Source organism: Brachyhypopomus gauderio, chromosome 9 (genome assembly GCF_052324685.1).
Source record: "Brachyhypopomus gauderio isolate BG-103 chromosome 9, BGAUD_0.2, whole genome shotgun sequence".
Lineage (NCBI taxonomy): Eukaryota > Metazoa > Chordata > Actinopteri > Gymnotiformes > Hypopomidae > Brachyhypopomus > Brachyhypopomus gauderio.
Window position 1 is genome coordinate 2,281,482 of NC_135219.1, and position 14,635 is coordinate 2,296,116.

Here is a 14,635-nt window from a genome sequence, read left to right on the forward strand (position 1 = left end):
TAAAATGTTCGGAAAGTTCTGGCTGCTCAGGACAATGTCGTGAGAAATAAACGTGTAAATAGAAAAATAAATAAATAAAGATGGTAAATAAAGATGGTAGAAAGAGAAATAAATAAAGTACTCAATAAGTACAACGTATTATTAAGATAAATGCAAACGACAGTTAAGGAAAGCAGAAAATTTGGACTGTGGAGGGACGTCACGGAGAGCGCGCGCTGAGCAGCGCGCGTGTCCCTGCATGTCATGCTCGTGTCTCGCGTGCCCCAGGTGTGCAAAAACAAACAAACCCCGGACAGCATTCCGCAAGGCGCGACCCCAGCCAAAGGACAAGGAAGCGAGAACGAAAGAGGAACCTTGTCTGCAGAGTTTGAGAAACTTCTGAAATCACGTCGCTTCTACACGAGACTAAGGTAAACGCTGCTCCTAAATCTACATGTGGTGGTCACCGCGGTTTTACATTAAAGACTTTCTATCCATGGCTTTCAGCTTTGGAGTGTGACGTAATCAATTTCGCTCACGTCACTGCTGAAAAATAACAAATCATCTGCATTTTATTGGTGGTTTGAGCGGAAACATCTCAATAATCATAATAATATAACAGACTATTACACTATTACACAATAATTAACAGTAATTATCATTACTATATTAATAATTCACCAATCTATACGTTTTACATCATAGAGTGTGTGGCAGTACCGTGAAATACCACTAGGTGGAGGGCTTACATCATAAATTGACTTACCCACGAAATCAAATGGGAGAATTCTGTTCTATCACTGAAAAGACCTAAGGGCCGGAGGAAAGAATGGGCTTCTCAAAGCGAGTGTCTAACTGGACGGTGGCTGAGGTGTTTGAGTGGGTGCGGGAGCAGTATCCTTCCCAGTCCAGAGCTTTGTCACTGCGACAGGCCATAGCTAAACACGCCATCTCAGGTACCTTTCACCCAACATCCTCATTTCACTGGCTGGAGGGTCTCTCTGGCTTTCTGACAGTCAGCTTACACAGTTCTTTTAGCTGTGGTTTTCATTGTCTCTGTTTATGTGATCTCAATTTCTTTGAGTAATTGTATTTTGCTTGTTGTAATTCTCATCCTCTTCCAATATCCTTCTCTCTCTCTCTCTCTGTCTCTCTCTCTCTCTCTCTCTCTCTCTCTCTCTCTCAGGACGAGCTCTCCTGAGGTTGAATAAGGACCAGTTGAGCAGGCTGGGAGTAGATGTGAAGTTCCAGCAGGATATTCTACAGGATATTCTTCTCCTCAGGGTCCAGGAGGAACTGGACCACCTCAATGACATCTGTGCTGGTGAGGAACATCAGAAAAAGCTGGTTTTAACTGGTCCCAGTGACTGTAGGATGCAAAGCACCCAAACACTCACCCATAATAACCCACACACCTAAATGTACACTAATCTGAAATATACCTGAATATTATTACTTCAGATATATAATAGTTGGCTCAGTACATACATGTAGGATGTAAGACAGAATATCAATACATACTGCCACTTGCACATCACCCACTCTGGTCAAAACCTCCATGTGCAGTGGTAGGAATCCTGTGGGCTAAACTGGATGCTGTAGTTTTGTGGGAAGGTCCTCGGCTATAGTGCACACATGGCTAAATCCCACGGTTGATTCTCATACGGCTGAAACCCGCCGCGTGTCTCGGCCCTCTGCAGAGAGTTCTCCCCACCAGCCGGGAGGCGGAGGAGCCAGCAGAGTCCAACGATGAGGGCAAAACGTCTGAGATTAAAGGAGGAGAGAAAGGATGGGAGCTGGTGAGGGGAGGAACCACCCACAGCATGACCAGGAGAGAGAGAGGAGAGAATGCATGTATTTGGTAGATCAGAATGTTTCGCAAGTTTCTAGCCAATCAGAGACCTGTATTGAGAACATTAATCAGATGTTTAAGCTTGCTTCATTATGAACCAAACATATGCAAGCCCTTTTTTAAGCCAAATTTTAATATTTAAATGTGCTTTGCATAGTTTATAGTGCCTGAAACTAACATGTACTAACAAGGATCATCACTGCACTCTGCGTGTTTTTTCAGGGTTAATTTTTAATACTTATGTGTGATGATTATATTAAGTGCTTTCACTTTAGCATTATCGACCTCAGATGTTGTCCGTGTGTGTGTGTTTATTTCTGGACTACCTGATTGATATCCTGGGGCAGACACAGAATTAAGCGCATGTGCACACAGATAGTGGTGTAGAGCAGAATTCTGGGACTCCACCACAAGAGGCAGTGTGGGGGCCCTTTTAAAAATGTTTATGCAATCTTACTATTACCGAATTCCGAATATGCGAACGTGAAACCAACTTTACCTCGTTGTAGTTATGTCATAATAAAGAGGTAGTTTTCTCCTTTTAACGACATAAGATCTCGTAATAACGAGGTAGTTTTCTCGTTTTAACGACATAAGATCTCGTAATAACGACATGAAGAGTTTTTTTAACATTCTTAGCAATACTTTCTTGATTCAAAATATTGAATTGAATTGATTCAACTTCTACAGAAGTATTTTAAAACCCTTGTATCTACCCAAGTAAGGAATGTAAATACTTTTGAGACCTTTGGTCATTCCCCTTCAATTAACTATTTCTTCTGCTTTATTCTCGCTCTACGAAGTGTAACGGGTAGAACTCTAAAATGTGATTTCCACCGCGGAGATTTTATAGTCGTTCTTACCCTTCCATTACAACACATACGGGAGCAGGACAGTAATAGTTATGCAGCCGTGTGCACAACACGAAGCAACAACCGAGAAAAATAATGACATTCACGGAGAAACATGATGCAAGGAGAAAAACGGGAGGAAAGAAATACGCGGAATAATAAAATGTGTAAAATGGAGACAATTATATCGCGATCGATTCTTAGTCTTGACTTGTAACTCCCGCGGTAGCCCATCTCAAAAGTAGCCCAGAAAACCGCACCCCGCAACCCCTGAATTTTTACCTGAGGTTGGATTTTGAAACTAGCCCAATTTGGTGTGAAAACCGCGAACCTAGCAACTATGGCCGTGCAGGAGTCAGACCTGACACGAAGCTCATTCAGTCACATTTGTATTGCGGTCAGCGCTACTCATTTTGCAGCTAGTACTGTCACGTTGGAGACAAACCATAACTAGCACAGTCTGCTGTTACTGAGCGCTGATGGACGCCATCAGTCACTGCGTATTGCATCATCAGTTTGAATGCCATGAACTAACAGCAGCGCAGTTATAATGTTATTATTACATTACATTATTACCAAGTCTTACTATTATTATGTATCTGTGTTTTCTCTGCATCTTCTCATACTCTCTGTTGGTGCCCTGGCCCTTTTCTGACTGCTCTCTCACAGTGTGTTATCATTTACATCTCATTTTAATTGTGTTGTCACATGTGCACATGTGAAAAAAGAAAAAGAAATAAAACATGAATTATGTGTTTTTGTAGTGAATTTGTGTAGTGCTTATATTTTTGCTATAGTTCTGCTCAAGAATTTATGATTAAACATATTCCTTAAATATTTTCTATTGTCTTTAAACCAACATGATTATAGTGGGCCATTATATTGCACTATATGATGCATTATATATTATATAGTGGTGATATTGGGGCAAACGTTCTCTTAAACATCCTCATTATGGATCCAGTAGCAGATGACAGGTCAGCTGAGACGTGAACCTGGAGAAGCAGCCGGACTTCAGAGCTACAAGTGCTGGACTACATACTCACCACTCTGTACTACATAATCATCACACTGGACTACATACTCACCACTCTGTACTACATACTCACCACACTGTATTACATACTCACCACTCTGTACTACATACTCACCACTCTGTACTACATACTCACCACTCTGTACTACATACTCACCACTCTGTACTACATACTCACCACACTGGACTACATACTCACCACTCTGTACTACATACTCACCACTCTGTACTACATAATCATCACACTGGACTACATACTCACCACTCTGTACTACATACTCACCACACTGTACTACATACTCACCACACTGTACTACATACTCTTCACACTGTACTACATACTCACCACTCTGTACTACATACCACACTGTACTACATAATCATCACACTGGACTACATACTCACACACTGTATTACATAGTCATCACACTGTACTACATAATCATCACACTGGACTACATACTCACCACTCTGTACTACATACTCATCACACTACATTACATACTCACCACACTGGACTACATACTCATCACACTGCATTACATACTCACCACACTGTATTACATGCTCACCACACTGGACTACATACTCACCACACTGTACTACATGCTCACCACACTGGACTACATGCTCACCACACTGGACTACATACTCACCACACTGGACTACATACTCACCACTCTGTACTACATACTCACCACACTGGACTACATACTCACCACAATGTACTACATACTCACCACACTGCACTACATGCTCACCACACTATACTACATACTCACCACACTGGACTACATGCTCACCACACTGTACTACATACTTACCACACTGGACTACATACTCACCACAATGTACTACATACTCACCACACTGTACTACATGTCACACTGTACTACATACTTACCACACTGGACTAAATAGTCACCACACTGTACTACATACTCACCACACTGTACTACATACTCACCACACTGTACGACATGCTCACCACACTATACTACATACTCACCACACTGGACTACATGCTCACCATACTGTACTACATACTCACCAAACTGGACTACATACTCACCACACTGTACTACATGCCACACTGTACTACATACTCACCACACTGGACTACATACTACACTGGACTGTCAAATATCTTCCCCTACAGCACAGTCCCTGGAACCTACATAGAAACTTTGTGATGAGGTTCAAAGGCCTGGTCAACATTCAAAGCTAATGTACCTGGTCAACATTCAAAGCTAGTGTACCTGGTCAACATTCAAAGCTAGTGTACCTGGTCAACATTCAGAGCTAATGTACCTGGTCAACATTCAAAGCTAGTGTACCTGGTCAACATTCAAAGCTAATATACCTGGTCAACATTCAAAGCTAGTGTACCTGGTCAACATTCAAAGCTAATGTACCTGATCAACATTCAAAGTTAGTGTACCTGGTCATCATTCAAAGCTAGTGTATCTGGTCAACATTCAAAGCTAGTGTACCTGGTCAACATTCAAAGCTAATGTACCTGGTCAACATTCAAAGCTAGTGTACCTGGTCAAAATTCAAAGCTAGTGTATCTGGTCAACATTCAAAGCTAATGTACCTGGTCAGCATTCAAAGCTAGTGTATCTGGTCAACATTCAAAGCTAGAGTACCTAGGCAACATTCAAATCTAGTGTATCTGGTCACCATTCAAAGCTAATGTACCTGGTCAACATTCAAAGCTAGTGTACCTGGTCAAAATTCAAAGCTAGTGTATCTGGTCAACATTCAAAGCTAATGTACCTGGTCAGCATTCAAAGCTAGTGTACATAGGCAACATTCAAGTCTAGTGTATCTGCAGGGTTGCCAACTTTTGACGTTCGCTTGGAGTGAGATTTTAAGTGGAGTGAGATCGCTCCATCCGGTGGCGAGTGTATATTGTCGAGCGGGGGGTGGGGGGGGGGGGGGGGTGGCGGCGAACGAAAGTTGTTGAGCGGGGGGGGGGGGGGGGGGGGGGGCGAACGTAAAATGGACACAGATTCAGTGGTATATCGCCGGTGGATGGTGCCAGAGCTAGCGAACTAGTAACGAATTGAATCATATATGTGGATCTGAGGTAAATAAACTGGATATTTTTTTTCGGCATGAGATATCGGAAGTGTGGCGTGAGAGCGTGTGAAAACGGTCAAATGCGTGTGTCTCACGCTCAATGCGTGAGAGTTGGCAACCCTGTATCTGGTCACCATTCAAAGCTAGTGTACCTGGTCAACATTCAAAGCTAGTGTATCTGGTCAACATTCAAAGCTAGAGTACCTGGTCAACATTCAAAGCTAGTGTATTTGGTCAACATTCAAAGCTAGAGTACCTTTCTTGTGCATCATGTCACAGTTTGAAATCCAACCTCTTCACTCCGGTTGTTTCACTTCTGCCTAGTTAATCACACGCCTTACAGTCAGTGTGAGCATATAACCCTAACATAACCCTAACCCTAACCCTAACCTAACCCTAAACATGTTAACGGTAAATTGGCTGTCCCTACAAAATTCTCTGCGTGTATGTATGTCTGTGTTTTTCTCCTTGTCTAACAAAGTTGTTTGAGTGTGTGTCTGTGTGTCCAGTGGTAGATGGTGTCCTGGGTGTGCTCCTCTCTGCCCTTCCTGCACCTGATTCAGTTCCCCAGGGGGCAGAAGTTTCTGGTTGAGAGTACACTGCACAACTGGCCTCCCTGGGCTGCTTCTCCCTGGTGTGTGAATGGCTGTAAAACCTCTAAAAACCTGTGGTAACTGCAAAGCAGCTTGGGTATCTTGACAGGTGCTATGTAACTGATAGTAACTGATCTCTGGGAGAGCACAGGAGGAAATGATGACACACACAAGACTGTTACATTGCTCATACCGTGTGTGTTAGAGAGAGAAAGGGAAGGGGAGAATTTCTTTCACACTCTTTTTTCCTCTACTCCAGATTGCATAAACATTAGGGAGTGGCAAACAATAAGGACATTCTGTTCAGTGAGTTCTAGAGGGTTGTAGAATGTTCTAGAGAGTTCTAGAGAGTTCCAGAGAGACGTAGGGTTCCAAATCATAATTGTGTGTTGATTGTCACAGGCAGTTTATAGAGCATTCAATATAGACTGTAGTATTGTGTATACGTACTGTATCAGCAGTCCTGCAGGATGTGTGTGTAGTGTGTTGAACTCAGTAAGAATGCAGGTGTGTGTGTATCTGCTGCTTGTCCTCCATGCTGCTGATGGTGAGTGTTTCATTTTCTCTGCTATTGTACTTGGATATGTAGATACACTGTATACATGTCCAGGGTAATTAGGGTAATCAGACCTGGATAAGTTGATCAGAATCAGATCAGATTCTGTTTCAGACTCTGTTACAGGTTGCTCAGTTGCATATGAAACCTTGTCCACAAGATATTCTGTGAAAGATTTGTGAGATCATATTATCTTAGTTTGCATATTCATCCTTAGGTTTGTATGCAGATATTAGAGGAAGTGAAGGCTGCTTTATTTGAAATAGATTAAGTCTGAGATAAATAACAATAAACATTTTACGTTTACATGTGCATCCATGTTTATTAGTGATGGTCATTAATGAGTGTGTTTTTGCAGGCTGCCGGTTGGTAGGGAATCAGACAACAAATTACATCACTGCGTACAAAAGAGACTCCATCCTGCTGCCCTGTTCCTGCACCAACACACACACCAGACCTGAGAGATTCACCTGGAAGAAACACAACACATACAGAAACACATGGGACGTGATCTCCAGTGAGAGTGAACAGTACAGAAACAGAGTTCAGCTGGGTACTGCTCACTCTCCAGGAAATCTCTCTCTACTCATATCACACCTCACTGAAGAGGATGGGCGCATGTATATTTGTTATATTAACAAAAATACATACAAATACATTGGTCTCAATGTTGAAGGTAAAACACTGTTTTTGATTCAAATATTACTACTATAACTAAATGTATGTCAATTAACCCAGACATTGGGGTTTTCTTGGGTACTAGAAAAGTCTTGGTTGTCTGGCTTGCTTGTAGACTTTCTGCTGTGTTATTTGGTGCTGAGCTGTCATCTGTGCACATAATCAAATCAAATCAAATTTATTTGTATAGCGCTTTTCACAACACATGTTGTCACAAAGCAGCTTTACAGGATTTACAAGTTTAACAATCGTATGGGTCCAAATCCCTAATGAGCAAGACAGAGGCGAGTTTAGTCAAGTTTAGTCAAGTTTAGTTCAAGGATGGTCAAATGCTTCACCTTTTATGCCCAGTGGGCATTTTATTTTGCACTAATATCTAGAAATCAATGTTGTGTAAGATGTGGTGGACTGGTGACCTGTCCATGGTGTACCTTCACCTGATGATGCTGGGATTTGTTCCAGCCCCCCGTGACCCCGACTAGCGGGATTAAGTGATAGAGATAACGCATGAATGAATGTTGTGTGAGTAAGAGTGTGACGGGCAGGGTGAGCGAAATAAAATGGAAGCGATCACGCCAAGTCTCAGGGAAAATGGATGGTTTAATATAGAAAGTGTGCAAACCAAAACCCGGTGACATGATCCGAAATAAGGATATAATGATCAGCGTTCAACTTGTACAAAGACAAGACATATATAGGCAAACAAACGACCCTCAGGTGTGACGGATCACGGGCTCCGCCCACCCAAAGGGACGAACATAATGCAACAATTGACAGGACAGCTGCCGCTGTAGACGGGGGCGACCAGTAGGGGGCCCGCCGTACTGTGACAGAGAGTCGTTAACACAAACAATCTGTAAATCACCATCTAGGCAGGTTTCATAATTCAGAAAAATGCACAAACTGCAGATCAGTAATGGAGGTGGACCAGTGGGAGCAAAATTATTAATGTGTTCCTATTTTAGATAGGCCTATTTAATTTGACAGGTTGATAACTATTTATATATATTTCCTCATTTTTAAGGTCACATTGATTTTTTTCTCCTGGAAAGATTATTTTAATTTATTAAAAAAAACAAGCTGAAACAATATGTCAACCGACAGTATTATGTAAAAGTCTGTATATCGCTGCCTATTGGATTTGACCTATAAAAATTGCATTTAGGGTTGTATAAAGACATATGTCATGACATGGACGCCCCCTGCTGGCCGCCTCCATCTGCAGTGGCAGTAGTTTATGTTGTCCAGTTGTTTTTGCGTTGTGTTTGTTCCTCAGGTGGGCGGGGCCTATTAGGCCACTTATGAAGACCACTCTTAAGGACTGTGTTGGGAAAATTTACATTTTGATCAAATGTTGTTTACATTTGTACATGTTAACATAGAAACATATTCAAACATGTGGTTGCCTGAATATAGTAGGCCTATGTACAGATACACCAACAGGGCTCAGTTATGCCTTCTAACAGTCATGTGTTTAAAGACTCTGAACGTCATTAGGACAATAGCAAAATCATAAACTATGTAGTAATTATTATTTATTATCTTGCAGGCACAGGTTGTGAAATCAGCATGTGACAATGTGTGTGTGTGTTTGATTGCAGCTTGCATGCTGGAACACAACAAAGAGACAACAGACATCACTGCACACACAGGAGACTCAGTACTACTGTCCTGCAGCTGCACAGAGATACAGGACAGACCTGAGAGATTCACCTGGGAGAAATACAACACAGTGAGAGTGAACAGTACAGAAACAGAGTTCAGCTGGGTACTGCTCACTCTCCAGGAGATCTCTGTCTACTCATATCACACCTGACTGAAGAGGACGAGGGATTGTACATGTGTTATCTTAAAAGTGGGCTATATAAAGACATCAGACTCCGTGTTAAAGGTAAAACACTGTTTATGATCTAAATCCATCTGCACTGGTTTGGACTTTACAAATGTAGTCTTAATGCGTTTGAACACCTATACATCAGCGTCACTCTTAAAGGTAATATCCAGATCCATATTCTTATTGCAATGAGACTCTGCAGAGAAAATTTAATCAGAAACAGAATCAGACATGTTTTTATTCGGCAAGTAGCAGGAGTACGAGGAATATTTCTTGATGCAGGTGTCAACATAAACAGCAGCAACAAAGGAGAACTAAATAAGAACACAAATATATTAAAGAGCAATATATTAAAGAAAAATAATAAATAAGGTGCACATACTATCGTATAGGATTTATGTGTTGTAGTCTTAGATTGGAGGGATGTGTGATGGGTCCTTGTTTAGGCGGGTGATGGCCTGAGGAAAGAAGCTGGATGTGTGGGTTGGTCCGAGTCATTAAGGCCCTCACCTTCGGTCTCCACAGAGATGGAAACCGCTGGAATAGAAGGTGGCTGGGGTGTGAGGGGTCAGTCATGATCTTCCCTGCCCTCTTCTTCGTCCTGGATGAGTAGAGATCCATGAGGGAAGGGAGCTGATTTTCTCTGCACAACGCACTAATCGCTGTAGTTTACGTTTTATGAGTGCACAACGCACTAATCGCTGTAGCTTACGTTTTATGTGTGCACAACGCACTAATCGCTGTAGTTTACATTTTATGTGTGCACAACGCACTAATCGCTGTAGCTTACGTATTATGTGCAGAGATGCAGAGACGAACCAGCTGGAGATGGAAGGTGTGATGATGGACTCTATTATAGCTGTGTAGAATTGGACCAGTTAATGGCATCATCTACAGACCTTTTAGCTCTATATGCAAACTGCAAGGGGTCCTGGAGGGCATGAATCATGGCCATGAGGTGCTGACGTCTCTCAAAGCACTTCATACCAATGTTAGGACAACAGATCTGTAGTCATTTAAGCAGGAGATCTTCTGTTTCTGGGAATCGGTATGATGACTGAAGTTTTAAAACAAGCAGGCTCAGCAGATATGGTCAAGGACATGTTGAAGAGATCAGTGAGGATGGGTGAAAGCTGTTCAGAACAGTGTCTGAGAGTAGCCGGTGACACGCTGTCAGGGAGCTTTCCGGATTATCTGTTTAATTAGCCTAAGTTGATCTTAAAGCCACAGTCTGCACATTTTCTGACATTTATATATTATAACTTGATGGCATACATCATACTGACATCTACTGGGAAATCTTGTACCATCATCAAGACTAAATCAAGTAACCACTGTTCAAGTTACCGCTGCTTCAGTTACTGCTGCTTCAGTTACCGCTGCTTCAGTTACCGCTGCTTCAGTTACTGCTGCTTCAGTTACTGCTGCTTTAGTAACTGCTGCTTTAGTAACTGCTGCTTTAGTAACTGCTGCTTTAGTAACGGCTGCTTTAGTAACCGCTGCTTCAGTAACCGCTGCTTTATTAACCGCTGCTTCAGTTACAGTTGCTTCAGTTACCGCTGCTTTAGTAACCGCTGCTTTAGTAACCGCTGCTTTATTAACCGCTGCTTCAGTTACTGTTGCTTCAGTTACCGCTGCTTTAGTAACCGCTGCTTTAGTAACCGCTGCTTCAGTAACCGCTGCTTTAGTAGCTACTGCTTCAGTAACCGCTGCTTTAGTAACCGCTGCTTCAGTTACTGTTGCTTCAGTTACCGCTGCTTTAGTAAACCGCTGCTTCAGTAACCGCTGTTTCAGTTACCGCTGCTTTAGTAACCGCTGCTTTAGTTACCGCTGCTTTAGTAACCGCTGCTTCAGTTACCGCTGCTTCAGTTACTGTTGCTTCAGTTACCACTGCTTCAAGAACTGCTACAATTCTGCTAGCTATTTTCCTCAGTCTGCTTCAAGCATCACAGCATTTCACAGCATTTGAGTGAGTTTCCAAAACAACATCACATGACAACATCCACTACATCAGAGCAAGAACCCTCCCTTTAATAGTTAAGTGAGAAAACATTACTGTGATTTTGGGAGACAGTACCTGGGGCAATTAGGTGTGAGACAGATAAAAAACATTTTATATTCACATATGCAGCCATGTTTAACAGTGAAGGCCATCAACCAGTGTGGTTATGCAGGCTGCAGGTTGATACGGAATCAGACAACAGACTCAGTACTGCTGTGCTATTCCTGCATTACACAATACTACGGTTATGTACTACTGTGAGTACTGTTTTGCACCCTGTGCAGCATTAAAAATGAAGTGTGAGGAGTTAGCCCCGCCCACTTCACTTCTGTTGAGGAGTCATGTGACTCCTTTTGCAACACTGATGTCATTGCTGTAGTACTAAATGTCCAATATTGTGTCATCTGGTAAGTCAAGACTGTGGTAATAAGCCTTTCTATAGATGCCATCTAAAAATATAATGTAGGGATCATTAACTTTTAAACCTACACTTCTGAACCTGTGTATACTTCACTCAGTCATAACCACTGGTACCCAGCTGTCACTCATACAAACCAACATGTTCAGATACAAGTTAGAAATGTATCAGGACTGTAGTAAAACATGCACTCATAACGTCATGTGATTGTGTTACATCTAATGAATGGTTTCAGGTGTAATATAACAATCACACCTTCTTATGCTGACAAAGACATATCTTCATGAGAACAACTGAAATTGTTTTTAAAGTTGCTCAGAGGATGGTCATACCAGCCCGCATCCTCAATATACTGCACAGATGCCCTTTTAGCATGTTAAACAGCTTTTAATAGCTGTAATATGTAAAGAAATGGGCCACGGAGACATAGCTAACTGTTACTGTAGGCCAAAATATATTTTCTGACCAATAAGCCGGGTGTTTAAATGGAAGTAACTAATTCATGAACATTTGAAGAACCTGACCTGTCTTGTGGATGCCTAAAGGTAAATATAGAGACAGTGAGAAACGATTAAAATCTGAGATTTAACACTGTAGTTGAATGTGGGTTCACTGAAGATTGCTGAGACCCTGAAATGATTGTAACATGCAGAGTGACACTCACCAGACTCCAGAGGTATTTGTGCTCCACCACCTCTCACCCCTCACCTCTCACCCCTCACCTCTGACTGTTGCTGTTACAGTTTCTCGTCAGGCTCCGCCCTACATCCCCGTTGCCTTGGTCACTGTGATCTTCCTCCACATTATCGTGGCTGTAGTCTACTGCACCAGGAGAAGTAAAGGTACCATTGACATAATCAAGCTGTTGTTGTCTCACTACGCCTCCTGCATCTGTAAATTTATTTACCCATTTATCTTCAGCAGATCCTGCTCAACCTCACTACACTGCTGATGGAGATGGAAGAGTGAGTCTGCAGTAGAGAAGACAAACAACATTACAACTACAAACCCACACCTGAACGAGAAAGAGAGAGAGAGAAAGAAAGAGAGAGAGAGAGAAAGAAAGAGAGAGAGAGAGAGAGAGAGAGAGAGAGAAAGAGAGAGAGAAAGAGAGAGAGAGAGAAAGAAAGAGAGAGAGAGAGAGAGAGAGAGAGAGAGAGAGAAAGAGAGAGAGAAAGAGAGAGAGAGAGAAAGAAGAGAGAGAGAGAGAGAGAGAGAGAGAGAGAGAGAGAGAGAGAGAGAGAGAGAGAGAGAGAGAGAGGGGCCATTCCAGCTACCAACCCATGCACCAGATCGAGAGAGAGTAATACAACTATCAACTCACACACCTGCCTGAGCGACAGACCATCACAAACCCACTCAATAACCAGCACTCAGTGTCACAGCAAAACACGTGTGCACATGTTCACTTGTCTGTTATACAGGGGAGGGAAATAATTCATCTTGTATGTCATCCATAATAACAGTGTACATTAATAAATGTAACATACATTTCCAAACATTACAATATTTTTGAGTATCAGGAAGCACAGCAAAATCCATTAATATATTCATAGATATTATTATTAAAAAATACATATTCATTTAAAAACATGTCTATATGTGTATGTACATATGGATGAATGGTGAAGTGGATAAACTTTTGCAGTTTGCTGATTGTATGAAAATTAAAAGGAAGTAACAGAGAAAAGTTTGTGAGATCTTGCAGGCGTGTGACACTGTTTATCGTCTTGTGACAACTGTTGGGCAATGATGACATGTTAAACAGTCAGTATCCACTTGTTGTCTTTCATAGTGTTTACCAGATCCAGTTGTCTTTCATAGTGTTTACCAACCTCCAGGCCGAGTTCTAGACGGCTTTGGCTGGGGGGCAGTCAAACATAATGGGTAGACACAACTTTAGACAAATGTTGAAAGCCAGAATTATATTCAGGGCTTGATTTGAGGAGTGATATGAGGAGATGCTAACCCCCCAGTTAAAAATAACCTCTGTTACGCTCATCTCCCTTTACACCCCCTCTGTAACACTCATCTCCTTTTACACCTCCTCCCGTAATACGCATTTCCCTTTACAACCCCCCTGTAATACTCATCTCCCTTTACACCCCCTCTGTAACACTCATCTCCCTTTACACCCCCTCTGTAACACTCATCTCCCCTTACAACTCCCCTGTAACACTCATCTCCCTTTACAACCCCTCTGTAAATTTCATCTCCCTTTAACCCCCTCTGTAACACGCATCTCCCTTTACACCCCTCTGTAAAACTCATCTCCCTTTACACCCCCTCTGTAACACTAATCTCTCTTTACACCCCCTCTGTAACACTAATCTCTCTTTACACCCCCTCTGTAACACTCACCTCCCTTTACAGCCCTCAGTAACACTCATCTCCCTTTATAATAATAATACTACTACTACTACTAATAATAATAATAATCTTTATTTGTATAGCACCTTTCATACATTCATGCAACTCAAAGTGCTTTAAAGAATAAATAAAAAAGAAACATTAAAAGGAAGCAAAGATAAGAAGACAAAAATAAAATATTAAAATAAACTAAAGATAAAAAGAAAAAAAAACATAATATAATGTAATAAAGTGACAAATTATAAAATAATAGACAACATAATGTAATAAATAAGATGGCAATATTTTAAATTATTAGAACAGACATAAAATGTAACTAAATAAAATAATGTAATAAAGTAAAGTAAATAAGATAACCATAAGATGGAAAACCATTAAAAT

General features: G+C 41.5%; 1 protein-coding gene across 2 annotated transcripts; it reads left to right on the forward strand.

Annotated features, from left to right (window-relative positions):
- The first annotated feature begins 23 nt into the window (after positions 1–23).
- Positions 24–12,941, forward strand: LOC143522684 (sterile alpha motif domain-containing protein 12-like). 2 transcript variants are annotated; one of them, XR_013133101.1, is made up of 5 exons: positions 6,554–6,943; positions 7,311–7,628; positions 9,232–9,521; positions 12,628–12,726; positions 12,806–12,941. XR_013133101.1 is itself a non-coding variant. In XM_077016437.1 (4 exons), exons 2-4 carry the CDS (start codon positions 809–811, stop codon positions 1,730–1,732), a joined length of 318 nt encoding a protein of 105 aa, XP_076872552.1. In that variant the 5' UTR covers positions 24–410; positions 788–808; the 3' UTR covers positions 1,733–3,395. The 2 variants fall into 2 exon arrangements, 1 of the variants encoding a protein (XP_076872552.1); XM_077016437.1 differs by lacking the exons at positions 6,554–6,943; positions 7,311–7,628; positions 9,232–9,521; positions 12,628–12,726; positions 12,806–12,941 and adding exons at positions 24–410; positions 788–935; positions 1,166–1,303; positions 1,680–3,395.
- Positions 12,942–14,635: the final 1,694 nt, after the last annotated feature.